This window comes from Anser brachyrhynchus (genome assembly GCF_964034855.1).
Source record: "Anser brachyrhynchus genome assembly, chromosome: 3".
Taxonomy (NCBI): domain Eukaryota; kingdom Metazoa; phylum Chordata; class Aves; order Anseriformes; family Anatidae; genus Anser; species Anser brachyrhynchus.
In genome coordinates, this window is record NC_137696.1 from 39,198,640 (window position 1) to 39,213,711 (window position 15,072).

At 39.6% G+C, this 15,072-nt stretch overlaps 1 protein-coding gene across 7 annotated transcripts in view; it reads left to right on the top strand.

Moving 5' to 3' along the window:
* Positions 1-269: 269 nt before the first annotated feature.
* Positions 270-15,072, top strand: part of RMDN2 (regulator of microtubule dynamics 2) — a 46,779-nt gene continuing 31,976 nt past the window's right edge. For 4 of the 7 annotated variants that reach the window (XM_080584760.1, XM_080584763.1, XM_080584762.1 and 1 more), the window contains exons 1-5: positions 1,114-1,236; positions 1,687-2,150; positions 9,531-9,723; positions 10,695-10,797; positions 12,919-12,979. In XM_080584760.1, the coding sequence (XP_080440886.1) occupies positions 1,699-2,150; positions 9,531-9,723; positions 10,695-10,797; positions 12,919-12,979 (809 nt within the window). In that variant the 5' untranslated portion in view covers positions 1,114-1,236; positions 1,687-1,698. Of the gene's footprint in view, positions 988-1,030; positions 1,237-1,686; positions 2,151-9,530; positions 9,724-10,694; positions 10,798-12,918; positions 12,980-15,072 lie in introns of those variants that run through there. The other 3 variants (XM_080584759.1, XM_080584761.1, XM_080584765.1) reach the window with 3 other exon arrangements.

The following is a 15,072-nucleotide window of genomic DNA, read 5'->3' on the forward strand; positions in this document are numbered from 1 at the left end:
ACTACCCTTCCTCTCAGGTTGTAATTTAGGCTCCTTTCGTCTTCAGGTTCTTAATGGAGAATTAGTTAGCAGTTACTGTTATTATAAAGGAAATCTTTGTTTAAAGATAAAGAGATATTAGTCTATTAGACTAAAAGATAGATTTACATTTGCTTATTTGTATTAAGACTGAAATTCTGTTTGGGAACACAATTTATGTTCTTGGTACCTGTTTAAGGTACCTTTTTTTTTTTTTTTTTTAACAGTAGTTTGTTTTATGAACTTTTTTGAAGGTATTATGGTATTACCTTCACTTTTATGAAGGTATTGTGGTATTAATTTTTTTTTATTGTTATTAAGAACTACTTGCATTTCTTTGTTTCTGAGTGATATGGCTGGGGAAAGCTCCAACTGTTGAAGAGCAATCTCTTTTGTCCTGCAGTCGTAATAATTTCCTTAAATGTCTTTTGTGTGGGCCCTCACGCAGGAGAACATGAGTTTGTTTTGCAATTCTGGCAGGGCATGTTGTGCACGGGCACCCTCCAGGAGCCTTCAGGATGATGACTGGGCACAGCAGGTTGCCTCTGATGGTCCTTTTTCCTAAGCCAGAAACAGGAGGAAATACTGCCATAAGGGAGAAATTATGGTCTTGTGCCACGGGTACAAGTTTGGGGCTGTCGGAGCAACGCACCCCACACCCTGTCAGACTCAAGTCCCTCTTTGACTTTGGGCAGACTGCAAGAGACTTTGGAGAAACAGGGTCAGCTTCGGGCTGTCAGATGGCTGAGGTACTATTAAGCTTTCGTGCCGTGCCTGGCAGCCGGTCAGGGCTTCTCGGTGATTTTGCAGCACCAGGCCTCCTCCGATGCAACGTACACACACCCTCTGACTCCTACAAGTAGCAGCAAAGGTCAAGCTAGTAGAAACGAGCAGCCAGCAGCCCGAAGGCAGAGCCATAAACAGGAAAACTCGCCCCTGAACCGCCAAGCCGCGCGCTGTCTGCGGCAAGTGCGGCTCTCGGGGAGCCGAGGCCCCCTCGCAGCGGGACCCCCGGGCCGGACCCGCACCCACAGCCGGACCCGGCCAAGCCGGAGAGCCGCCTCCCGCCCCGGGGCTGCCGCAGGGCGGGCCCCGGCAGCCGTGCCCCGGAGGCCCGGCCGGCCGCCGCCTCGCAGGCCCGGCCCCCTGGATCCGGGTCTCGCCGCCCCCTGCGCCGCGGCGGGGCCGGGAGTGGCGGCGGGCCCCGGGCCGGGCCCGGTAGGTAGCGGGGCGGCGGCGGCGGGCCCGGGGTGGGCGCCCTGTGGGGAGGCGGCCGCGGGGCTCCGGGGCAGCGGTGGGACCCCCCTGCTGGGCTGCGGCCTGACAGCCGGGCGCTGCGGCAAGCCGAGGACAGCAGGTTTGGGCGTTTAAAAAAAGAAAAATATCAGCTAAAGCAGCTGGAAGGTCAGAAGTGAAGGCTGCGGTGCTGTGCGCATAAGGCAGCGTGCTCCCCTGCTGCCCCCCCTCCAGCCAAACAATCCACTGCTGTCTCGGTTTTGCTGTCATTGCACATAGGCTGTTGTTGCAGAATCTGCTGGAGTTGCACTGTGGCTTCCTATCTGCAGCACGCACCGGTTATCCTAGCCTTCAGCTTTTGCGATTGAAAAGCAAAGTCAGTCGTTCGGGTAGAGCGTCTTTAACTCTGTTACTGTTGTCTCCCAATTTTAGGAGGGCGCAGAAATGTCTCGCTTTGAAAATAAAGGACTAATACTGGGCATAATGGCAGGGACTGCTGGAATAAGCTTGGTCGTGATTTGGTACCGCAAGGTCCGAAAACCTGGTGCAGCTGTGCGTATACCTGACTTTGCAGATGTAGGTAACAAGCTTAATTCTGTAGGCATGCAACATGAAACTCATAACGAGCAAGGGGCAGTAATGGTTTTACACAGGAGGCAACTGCAGATACTAGAAAAACTGAATGACTTGCTAGTAAGTGTGGATGAACTGAAGAGAGAGGTGAAATTTCTGAAAGAAGCTATTCCAAAGCTTGAAGAGCTTGTTCGAGACGAGCTCCAAGGGAAGGGGGATGCTCAGAGAGTTAGCCCATCACACAGAGCAGCAAGGCGGAGAAAAGCTGAGACAACTCCTGCAAAAGAAACTACCAGCTCTGAGGAGGCAGAAAGTGAAGGAGGGTGAGTTGATAATATTTTGTTTATGCTACATACGCATTGCAAATTGCATCAATATGTATGTGAAACTTTGTATTATAAACAGTAGCCCTTTAAAAGTTTTAAGTATATTTTAAATTTCTCTCTAATCAGGGAAAAAAAATCAGATTAGTTGTTTTTAAATCAGAGAGAACTCTGGATGACCATCTGTAAGTCTGCACTACATGTGAAGTTGGTTTAATACGAAGCACATTACAGATTTCTACCAGCGTGTTTGGCAACCATCTGATGCAGTATTGCTACATAGCTAGGTAATGAGAGGCAAAGTTCATGATAATGCTGTGATTTTTAAGAGTGCTTTCAGTAAGACAGTAGTCTTGCCTGAAGTCTCTGACAGAACTTGTTCAAATTGTAGGAGTGCTCTTGTGCTTTTCATGATAATTGTTTCCTTTGGGCCTTAAAGATGAGTTATTACAGTGTTCCGCGAAAAGGTATTACACGCTATGGAAGTTATGTCTGAATGCAAAGCATGTACAAATGGCAGTTTGTTTATATACATTTGCTATTGTGTATGTTTCCGGCTGGCTTAAAATTAAGCATGAGGGATTTCAGGTACTGACTAAGGTATAAAGTTCCTGGTTTTGATCATGGCGTTTAGTCCCCTTGTGGTTATTAGGGCTTCAGTAGAGGAACATGCTGAAGGATGAGATGTACCAGGAGTTCAGGAGAGGGACTATATTTTTCTATTTTCATATGTTGCCTAATACACCCTACAGTAGTAATGTGAAAATGGTGATGACATTACTTTCTTGTAATTACATCTTTCTTTTGATATAATCAGATTAGATACTTGCATGCAATTTAATCAGGGCATGTTTATAGCAAACGTGTTTTTTTTGGTACCACCTCCTCAATGTGGTATACAGACATAATGCTGCCTACGCTAGTATGTAAATTGTCCATTTTAAGTCACTTTTTTTCTTTTCTTTAAGGAGGCTTTAATGAACTATAATATTATGAAGAGAGCAGAATACTGCACATAATAATTAATGAAATTCTACTTTTGAAGAGTTTCTTCATATTCATTTTAAGTTCCTGTGGGCCGAATTTCTTGTGTTATATCCCAGCTCACATGCTTTGTGAGTCTTTTATTTTGAGACCATATTTTGAGATTTCGCAATTATGTTGCACATTAGTTGTTCATTTTTTCTTTACTTTAAATATTCAGTACTGGCAACGGTCATCAGAAACATTTCCCCTTCATGTGGTATATAAATGTTTCAGTTCTATAGTTCCTCAAATTATTTCATTTTTTGGGGGTAGGTTTGCAGAGGCCTTTGTACTGAACGTAAAATACTTGGAGATGTAGGTAAGGCTAAAGCATGGGTTTACAAATAATCAGGTTCCCAAACACAGAATAGTTGTTATCCCACACCTAGCAATTGGGATCGCCACCTTTTCTCATCAGGAGAGATGCACTGCTGTTTGAGAACTAATCAAGGAAACTTGTCTGTTCAGGTTCTTCTCTGTGATGAAGAAACTGATGAGGTGATCCGACACAAGTGATTATAGTGCGCAAGAGCTTTGAATGTGTCCTTAAGAGAGGTCTTCTCTGACGAATATTTGCGTAGAGTTGGAAGGAAGGACGATAATTCAAGGTTATAGATACCCAAGTGACTAATGCCATGTGCTTTATCAATGCTATTTTTTAATCTCCTTTGAAAAGAGTTTTTTTTGCATGCGTTTTTTTCATAACGCCTTGTACTTGATTTGTTTGTTTTGCATATCTTCTCTTTTTAAGATAGTTTTATTTCATTTATGTAATTTTCTTTTTGTATTTTTTCTTCATCTTCTAAACGGACGTAGGTTATTAAGCCTAGTGCCTAGTGTGCATACATTTAAGTTTTATATAGGTTTTTTTGAGGTCATATGTAACGTCGGTGGCAGTTGTGCTTATTCTGTGAGAGGCTATAGCAACGCATTTTTTTTCTGGTTAACACGCATCACAAATTCATGTGTTCTAAGTATAAACACCATGTGCCCTGCTTTTACTGTTCAGTGGTGAATCCAAACACGGTAATGCAATCAGTTTACTGGCTTGTGAATGAGAGAAGTAATTCTGTTCTTTGTTACAGATTAAACTTTTAAACATTTTTTTCAGTTTTTGTACTCTATCTGAGATAAAGTACCTGCAAGGTGTTTCGCTGCCCCAGCAATATTTTCATGATCCAGATTGTATTTGTGTTAAGCAATTCTGGTTTTAAATGACACACGGATAGATGCTGGGAATTGGAAGATGAAGTAATCATAAGAGTCTTATGTGGTTGTGCTGAATGACTACATCAGTTCCAGATTTGCAGAATTCTCCCAGCTTTTAATACTACCTTTTTTTTTTTTTTTATAAACTATTTGATTCTGGCAGTCCTTGTTATGGCCCTCACTGCTTTGGTCTGTGTTGGTCATATTCCCAATGCCACTGTTGATATTTAACACCTTGGAGAGAGAAGCTTTGTATTTTGCCTTTCAAAAGTTATGTGAGAATTCTAAGTGGAAAAATATCCCTCCTTCCCCTTTGAAAAATAAATTTAGATATATCTTTACGTAATAAAAGCTATCTTGTAGGAAGGTATGCTGGATGCATGAGACACTGACTGAATGCTGAAGAGTTCTGGTTTCCATCATTCACTTCCATTGTTTACTCAGTCTTTTTAAGATTTGAGGATATGTAACAATCACACATTCATTTACAGATAGAATAAATGGTGTCTGGATGATCACCTGGCTTGCAGAGTTTCACCTGATTCTGCCCTACTTGTCATTTTAAAGCCGCTTCCTCCCTGGTGCAGCAGTGATGAACCGTTGATATCAGTGTCATGTTTGGCCTCAGTCTTCACCCAGGCTTTTCAAAATGCTTTTGGCATCAGTCACCAGAAAGGTTCACAGCAGTAAATAGTTTTCCTTCCGATGTTTTATTTATAATTTTTTCTTAACATTTCCCTTCCCTGCTTCTAAGAACTTATTTGCTTACCATTTCTTCATTTATTTTTGCTGCCCATTTGTTTTCAGTGCAATCTTCGGCTGACCTGACTCTGGTTTGGCAAACTTTTCCTCAAAGGCTGTTTATCATTACTGTTGGATGTGTCTGCTTTATTGGGTCATCCATGCCAATTTGATCCAGATCAGTCTGTGACATATAATCTTGTTTCTACTGAATTAGCTGGAGCGGATGAGACAGTGTTTGTGTCAGCTTACGATTTTTTAAGTCGCCGGGAAAACAACAGATGATGTTTGGTCTGTCTCAATGTTGGAGTGTTGTGAACGGCCAATACCTGGTTAGGCCCCGTGCCTGCCAGTTAAAAGGCAGTCCAACAATTTTTGAACCAGCAGAGCAAGTTTACACCCCAGCAGTGTTTTATACCAGGTAGCTCAGCTGTTTTTTGTTTGTTTGTTGTGGTTTTTTGTTTGCTATTGTTTTTAATGCAGTACTACGTGTCTGGATTTTGGAACAGCTTAACCACAGTGTGGCGAGTCACTAGCATGGTTTCCATTTGTTCTTTGGACTTTGAACAGTCCGTTGTGATCCAACAGAGTCATGTTGGTTGATCATTGCTCCTCATGTTCTTATCACTGTTTTCTCTTTTAAATAAAATCTATTGGTAATAAAGGTGAAAACAGTTCACACTGAGTATAGACAGTTTTCAAGTTCTTTGAATTTCTCAGGTATTGGTTTGTCACATATAAATATTCACTTTTCATAGAATCATCTAGGTTGGAAAAGACCTTCAAGATCGTACAACCATGGAATCACAGAATGGTTTGGGTTGGAAGGAGCCTTAAAGACCACCTGGTTCCACCCCCCTGCCATGGGCAGGGACACCTCCCACCAGACCAGGCTGCCCAAAGCCCCATCCAGCCTGGCCTTGGGCACCTCCAGGGATGGGGCATCCACAGCTTCACTGGGCAACCTGTGCCAGGGCCTCACCACCCTCTGAGTGAAGGATTTCTTCCTTATATCCAGTTTAAACCTGCCTTCTTTTAGTTTAAAGCCATTCACCCTTGTCCTATCACAACATTCCCTGTAGGCCCCCTTTAGGCACTGGAAGGCCGCTGTAAGGTCTCCCTGGAGCTTTCTCTTCTCAGGGCTAACAACCCCAACTCCCTCAGCCTGTCCTCACAGGAGAGGTGCTCCTCTGGACTTGTTCTGATAGGTCCTTCTTGTGCTGGGGCCCCAGAGCTGCATGCAGTACCCCAGGTGGGGTCTCACAAATCCCCTCCCTTGCCCTGTTGGCTGCTCTGCTGGTGATGCAGCCCAGGGTAAGGTTGGCTTTCTGGGCTGCAAGCGCACCTTGCCAGATCATGTTGAGTTTCTCACCAACCATCACACCCAGGTTCTTCTCTTCAGGGCTGCTCTTGATCCAATCACATTCAAACATTTTCTATTTATCATCTGATTAAACTTCTTGCAGGAAAACACCAGGTGAAATAGCAGATATCAGTGTTGTTATGTCTTGCTTTACAAATGTTCTACGTAATGACTCTTCATCCTTTTTTTGTTGATTTCCATTTTGGATTACTTCCATCATCCGTTAGACTAGCAATTTTTGGACTGTGTTGAAACGCTTCACTTTGCTTCAGTTTAGTACTGATATATATATATATATATATATTATAGCTCTTTGTAACATGTAGCTTACAATTCTATAATGAGCAGATACGTAAGCCTGCTAGCAGGTTTGTTGAAATCAGTTATCAAGCTCTTTGGATTGTAGTTTTATATCGATAGTGTCTGTTATGCTCTTATTTTGTCTATAAGTAGCTGGAAAGTCTTCCTGTCTTGAAATAAAACTTGCTTCAGTTCAAATTGGCAAAGTACAGCTTACCCCATTGTTAGGAAAAATCCTAGCTATTTATTTTTTTAAAGTCTGTGTTGCCTTCTTAACATGTTATGTTTTCACGCTTAAAAAGTTTCAACCACGATATGGAATGAACAGACAGCTAGTAAGAAAATTAATGTCATCAGAAAGAAAACAGAAAAAAGTCCGTTATGCCTCATTTGCCAAAATGGTTGAAGTGGTATTTAATGTTTGATACTTGATTAAATTACCTTGCTGTTATTTTACCCCCGTGACTCCTGAGCAATGTGGGAGTTTGCCTGGGTTGCTTGACTAGTGAGGTGGGAACTCATCACGAGTAAGTCACGGAGGCCAGGTCTGTCACCTTTCTGGTCTCCCTAGAAGAAATGCCAGGAGGCAGCAATGCCAGCTCTGGAACTGTAGGAGTAGAGACGAGGAAGGAAGGGCTCTCTGAAAGCACTGTTTTTATTTTTCTTAGGAATTAAGGGAGAAACTTAGAGGAATGCTGATGCATCTCAGGTGGTAACCAGCATGCCCAAGCTTAACCACTTGGTGTTATTTACACTCCCTTGAACGTTTTGGTATCTGGACAATTAATTTCTGTCCTTCTCTTGAAAAAACTCTGTTCACTTCAAACCAAGCTTAGAGAGGATTTTAAACATTTTGATTCTTTCATTTGCAAATGGAAATGAACGTTGCTTAGAAGTGCAACATAGAAGCTCCACTGCCTTAGCTTAGCTCAGTGTCTGACTGACGTGAGCAGGCACAGGGCAGTACAGTCTGTTGTAGTTCCTAGAAATTACTGGCACTGTCTTACACTGAAAAAAAAAATATATTTACTGTTGTGTTTTTCATTCCCCACAGGTTGTTTGATAGGTATTGGTTTGCCACCATTGAAACATGCAAATAAACAAGCGAATTGAAATTGTTCCCTCTGCTGTTTCTCAGCACAGCCATGGCCCAGAGGTCATGTTTCTCTAGGAGAGGTGGAATGAGAAGGGTTGTTGCAGTATGGTCTGATCTGAGGACCTCATTCTTCCATGGTTAGCTCCTTAGTGCTCCTACAAATTCACCTTGAATATTTTGGGATTCTGCATCCACTTCAATATAACTATGGAAGAACAATATGCTCTGGTTTTAAAGATGTTTCAGAAAAGCAAAATAAATGTTCACTGACTTATGAATACAGACTCTGAGGCTGTAATATAGGTTTTATTACCAACTTCAGCATTATCAAGATTTGGTGTTATATAAAGCAAAAATCTATAAAGCGAAATCTATGTTGTGTTTTTTTTTTTTGGTTTATTTGTTTGAACATGTATGTACATTTTAAATATATTTTTTAGTAGACTCCTCTTTCCCATAGTACTTTGTTAATTTGGCAGAGAAATCATCATGCCATATCTTGCAGTTCTGTGACTTCGTAAGTAGTTGTAAATGGTCATTTACAAGTTGCAAGTGGATCTGCTGATGTTTTAGGTCTGGTCACTTCCTAAAGCAACTTGTTAAATAGAAGATTTAAAAAGCCATAATTATTAACCTTCATTCATATTGCTAACATTCTGTACTGGTTATATATATGCAAAAAAACAGTTTTTATATATTTTGGCTGTCCCGCTCTAGTCAGATTATTCAGTTGCTTAATGTATATAGCGTGTTGCAAGCTTTTTCTGCTAGTAGTTACCGTTTAAAAATCTCTGATCTTAGCAGCTAATACTTCTAAATTATTATTTTTCATTAGAACAAGATTATCAAAAGTTAGATGCAAAAGATTAGGCTTTTCTGCCCATATTAGGACATAAGCAAATGGTTACTTTTTAAAAGTAAATGCTGTTCAGCTGCTCTAATGCGAAATTGGAGGGCTCTAATATGTGCTCAGCACTTCGGACAGTAAGGCCACCTACTTATCTCTGTGTGGTATTTATGGCTTTTGTAAACATTTCTTTGTCCTTGCCTGCCTTGTGCTGAGTACTTCTGCGCTGAGCACAATGAATTAATATAAGCTCTTTCCCAATTTCAGATATTCTGACCTTCAGAATGTACAAAAGCTAGGTAAACAAATTGATAACAATGATATTATCACTTATATTTAGATCTTTAAAGTGTTTAACAGAACGTTGTGTAAGTGATTCTTATAGCACTTCTGGTTTGGTTAGTAAGCTCATTCTCACTTCAAAAAATACAGAAACTGGGGCCAAGAGTTCAAGAGGCCTATTCAGGGTTGCAAAGCATGTCATAATACACACTAATGATTTAAAGTGTTCTGCATTTGAAACACAAGGACACATGTGTTTCTAATATGTATCTAAATTTTTTCAATGTAGTATTAGGCAGGACAATATAATTACTTGCTTGTTGTATTTGGAATTATGGTTATCCTTTTGAAGATAAAGGTTCTGTAATAACAATAAGCTTGATTCCATGTATTAAAAATTCTTTTCAGGTTGGACAAATTGAATAAATTACACTGATTTTTTTTTTTGCATTTTAATTTCATAGTGATTTGCCAATATTTGTAGAAAAGATGGTTATTATTGTCTGTGATTTTTAGTTACCTCACAGCTCATACTGATACTGAAGGAGATTCTGAGGAAGAAAAGGGGTGTAAGAAATCATCTGATGTCACTGTGCAATCAGAAGAAGAAGAGTTACTTACTCTTCTACAGCAGGTGGACAGTTTGCACAAGGGTTCAGAAGATGATAAAAAGGAGAGCTTCAGGCTGCTACTTGAGAAAGATGACAAGGTATTAAAGGGTAAACTTAGTATTATGTTGCTATTAACTTATGGTTAGCTCTACCTCTGAGAACTTCCCTAATGTAAGCATAAAAATGCACACAGGAATGGAAGATGCAATTTCATGCTCACTTTAAAAATATGGTGAAAAATAAATATTTCAAGGTGGTGCCAATATTCATGTTGGGTGGGCATGGAAGTTGTATTATGTTATGTACCATCCAGGCTCGGTAATTTGGAGGCTTTGTTTGATGTGTGTATTCTTACATGCAACAAAGAAATCTATCATGGGCTTTTCTTCTAGATAAATGAAACTTTCTTTGCTGGTTTTAGAATTGCTCATGTGAGAAAGACCTGTGGAATAAGATAGTAACCAGACCAAGTGTCCTGAAGAAATGACATTATGAGCCTGTAGTCTGCTTATACCTTTATGGTAATCTTAGTGTGAATTTTTCCTTCAATGACTGTACTACACACTTGTGTAACTCTTGATAAAATTTCAAAGTGTTTATGGTTAGTGCTTTATTCAATGTATCATTTTCTTCTGATTTGACAAACATAAGTAGTTCTGATTATATTTTTATTTACGTATTGAAATACCCAAGCAAATAGATGAGATACTACTTGAAAGTGAATGTTGTGCACATTTCATACCTGAATACAGTACCCGTCACATCATTCAGGGATCTGCTGTGCTTTACTGGGTTACCTTTATATTTTTAATTAAAAAACAACTTCAAAACTGTTTTTTGAAATAAAATGTATTTAGACCGTCTAGGGTATTTCCAAAAGCTGCCTTCTCCTTTGGCAACTGAAAATTGATATTTGTTTCTCACATAAATTAGAAGTTCTATAGAAGGATACGAACTGTCCGAAGATTTATGTCATGTTCCTCTAACCTACTCTAAGTATTATTATTAAAGGAAGCTGCGTAAATCCCATTCTGATCAGTTTAATTACTCAGCTGTCCTCTACTTTCAGTATGAAAACTGTGTGGACTTTCTTTGGAGAGTTGCACGTGCGTATGGAGATATGTTTGAGATGACTGCTGATACTGAGGAGAAGAAGAAATATGTTTCTGATGGTAAATACATAAAAAATGTTTGTGTAGAATGTCATGTGAATGTGGTGAAACATGCTTTGAGCTTCAGTAATTTTTTCCGATCCAGTAAATGTGAGCATTTTTACTGTAATAAAAATGTTTTGCACAAAAAACTGCAACCTTGCGCAGCTTCAGTCCATTCTTTCCTCGTCGGAGAGATCTGAAATTGGTGTGGGAGAAGTATTGGTGGTCACGACTGAAGGCTGTTGGCTCTGGATGGTGCCTTAAAATCCTTTATTTTGATGAGAATCAGATGGAAAGAGAATGTGCTGACATCTGTCTTCTTAAAAGGAAGGTTTGTTTTTCTGCTTTTCAGAGGCAAAGGAGCACTCCTGCAAATCAGCAGCCTCTTTTATGGTGGTGGTAGGGGTAAAACTGTGAATCTGGAAACACTGTCCACAAGAAACATAAGTCAGGTGTGACAATTGAAGATGGTGCTTCCAGGCTTCTCTCCCCATCTATCCTGTTTGACAACTTAGCCTTAACAGGGTTCTGATTTTCTTCTTCATAGCTCTTTTTTTTGTTGTTGCTGTTGTTGCTTTTAAAAGCGTTCCCCCCCCCCTTTTTTCTGTCTAGTTGTGTTTTACATTTACAGTAAAAAGTTTACCGTTTACATTTCCCTTTTTATTTTCGACCTTCTCTTGATTGCAGTAAAGCCTACTTCTTTTCTACCTGTGTCACCCTACTCAAGTCTGTTTGACACATTGTTCTTATGGTAATCCTTTTTTGCCTGTATCTGGGAATATGTCTCTCTCTCCTTTGTTTATGCATTTCCTCTCCCTTTTTTGCTGCACCAAATTAAGGTTATGTAAGTATATTCACAACATTCAGGTTGCTTTATCTTTTGTGACTCTTCTCACTTATTTATTTATGTATTTATTTATTTTTCTGTCAACAGTGACACCATCACTAAAAAAGCAATTTTGACTGCCCTTTGTCATCCTTGAAGGCAGTGTAATGCTTGTGGGCTATCATTACATATTCTATAACTAATCTTAGCTTGTCCAAGTTCCCCATCCCTATCCTTTTATCATCTAAATGCTCATGAAGACTTGTGCTATCTTAACTGCTTAATTGATACTCTCTTTGCTTTAGTAGCAGCTTAGCTTCTTTGTATGTAAGTTGCATATTGCTGTGAAGATTATGACACAAACTGTTACAACAGTAAACTCTGTTGTTGTATCCTTTGCCTTTACCAGTAACCACATGTCACCTCTGATGCAGGAAGATAATGGCATAGCAAAAGACAGGGAGAGAAGGAATGATGTTTGGACTTAGGTGTTGGGTAATCAGCCTTGTCTGTCTTATTCTCACGAAGTGCTGGGTGGCGGCAGCCTTCTTTCTCTGTTTTTGGAAGTAGTGCAGAGGGATTGAGGCTGCAGGGGAGCTGTCAGTAGTTTCATGTTTTTTTTTCATTCCACTAGGTTGGAGGACTGTGTATGCTGCTCTTTGTTTTTATGAAGTTAACTTGTAATACAGAAATGTCAGTGTGGTTTAATTGGTTGCAGCTGAGATTTTGCAAACAGCAAGCATCTCCTCTGAACTTCTTACTGTGTGTGTGGGTTTGATCAAGCCACCTACTGTCATCTTTATTCAGTTAAAAGTGGAACCTAATGAAGGTCTTTGTACTGGAAAGGAAATTTAACTAGTTCATTCTGTACCCAAGGCAGAAAACAGCTCTGCCTTTTTTTTCTCTTTTCTTTTTTTTTTTTTTTTTTTTTTTCCGACAGGTGCTTCTCTAACCTGCTTTTAAGGGAATTCTATCTTACAAACACAGCCACCTTCAACAGTCTGGTCTAATCCTTCCCTGATTTAGTTGCATCTGAATTAATGAAATGAACTAAGAGCAAATGCAAAATAGCAACAATTTTATATATTTATATATTTATATATACATACACACATATATATATATAAGATGGGGGGAGCACACATATATACATATGCAAATGATGTTAAGCCATGATTGTCAATCTATATGTTTGTAAGAGGAAGAAACAATTTATTTGCAGCTAGAGTATATCTGATTTCTTGGTTCTTGAGAGTTGCCTAAAATGTGGAAGAGTACAATGAATCCTTTAATATATTGTATTCCTTTTACAGGAAAGGATAAAGCTGAAAAGGCTGTCCAGCTGGATGCCAGCAGTGCTGAGAGTCACCAGTGGTAAGTTTGAGAAAGTGAATTTTTGTTGTAGTTTTCAAATTTTCAGATTTTTCAAATTCGAATTCAAGTTTTCAAATGTAATTTTCAAATCCAGCAAAAAGACAACTGTCTTTTGGCTATAAATAGTGCCCACAGCAAGTTATATTTATCATGCTGGAGTTGGACACCAATTTGATAAAATACTCATTAATAGTTTTATGGAAGTCAATTACTATCAGTTGTAGCTAAAAAATTACATTGAAGTATTCTGTGAAGCAGTTGTTATAGCATGTGAAACATCTTACTAACCATACTTTAGTAAGTACCATGAAATCGAGATGTAAGTATTTTGCTTAAGTCAACGTACGACTACTCAGAGAAACCATAGTTTTCTATCAATTTTCCTCTCTCAACAGTTCTCAAAATAACGTCATTGTCTCATATTTTGTCTTTACATTTATGAAAAGTAAGCACCCTCCCAGCATTTTGATAGTCTAAACTGCAATAATTAAACAAGTGACAGCATTGTGGAAGTTTCAAATAATTTGTCAGTTTTTGTTCTATCATGCCATCTTCCTCTAAGCCTTGCACTTGGATTAATTTCATAGACCTTGCCAGAAATTAAGAAACTTTTTGCAAATTGAATATTTTTTATCCAATCAACATTATCAGGTAGAAGGTAATTCTGCTGAGTTCTAACCGGTAATTCTTTACATTGCTCTTTTGCTAGTCAATTTTATTGAACTTCTGATTTCTTTTCTAATGCTCTTAGCTTTTTCCTTTCCATTTTGATTTCTATGTTCTTAATTAATTTTATCATTGCATATATCGGTTGGGAATTTGCTTATCTTTCAGATATCTAAACCCTATCCCAGGCTTCCTTTGCTGTCTAAAAAGAAGTAGCCACTTCTGAAGTGCAGTCCATCTGAGTTCATTTTACCCATCTGAGTTAGGGTGAGATTAATTTTTCCTCGGGTTCAGTTGACTACTTCTCCATTGTCAATAAAGGGAGCACGGCTAGCTCAGGTTTAGATGTGTGATTAGATACAGATGATTTCATTTAATTAGGTGGCTCTCAGGTTTGGTCTGTCACTCCTCCTGATCTTCAAGGATGGCTATGTTATTCTTCCCTTCTGTGTTCCTGTGAGCATTGCCATATTTCTATGATTTTTGTTTCCCTTTTAGTTTATAGCAATTAGCGATCAAAACACCCACTTTGTAATAATGGGGTGCTGGAAGTGGTGTGCTGTGGAAATCTTGGTGAAGCTTCACCATCACAGAAATTTGCATTTACTCTTTCCAGTCTCTTGGAAGTAACGACGACACCTGTCTGGAGGTGAAACCTAGGCCCCAGGTGTTTGTAATGTGGCAGTTTAAGGTAAAAACCCTTGCTTTTGGCCTTACCCAGCTGCCTCTTAATGCCAATCAGCTGGAGGTTGCTACTCTGATGGCAAAATTAACAGAAAAGAGGATCATCTGAACATCACTCCTCAGTTCAAGGTGATTTGAAGCCCCTGCAGCTAGGACACCTGCTGAAAGCAATTTGCAGCCATTTCTGCTGTTTGCCTGATTGCAGTCATAGTCACTTCTTTGGGTAATGCTGGTATACCCCTCTCAGCTGAAGCTGGGCCTATAAACAATCACAAATCACACGCATGCATGACCACCCATTCCCCTCCACTAGCCTGTAAAACTGACAGAATCTTCTAGTGTAAATTCTAGTGGCAGAAACTATGCTGACAAAAGCTTGCATGCTATTTGGGCAGATGTAGGCGGTCTGCTGGACTTCAGATGTGAGATCCCGCGCTGACAGGCATGTCCAGCAAGGGAAGAGTTATGAGCATAAGGAGATGTGTTAGAGGGGTTAGTTGAGAAAGCCTATTTGAGAGTGTTAAGTAGAGAATCTCATGTTTTGTAAGCTACTGCTTCTTGTTACAGGCAATGGATTTTTGTATGGTTTGCAGTTGCCATACTTCTTGTATGTGGGTTGTAAATAAATGTGAGGGTTTTATCCCTTACTGAACTGGTGGCTTTCTAGAGATACAGATGGACATAACAGATTTGAATATCTTGATATAATTATATTTTTCCACATTATTTTATCTATTTTTCTT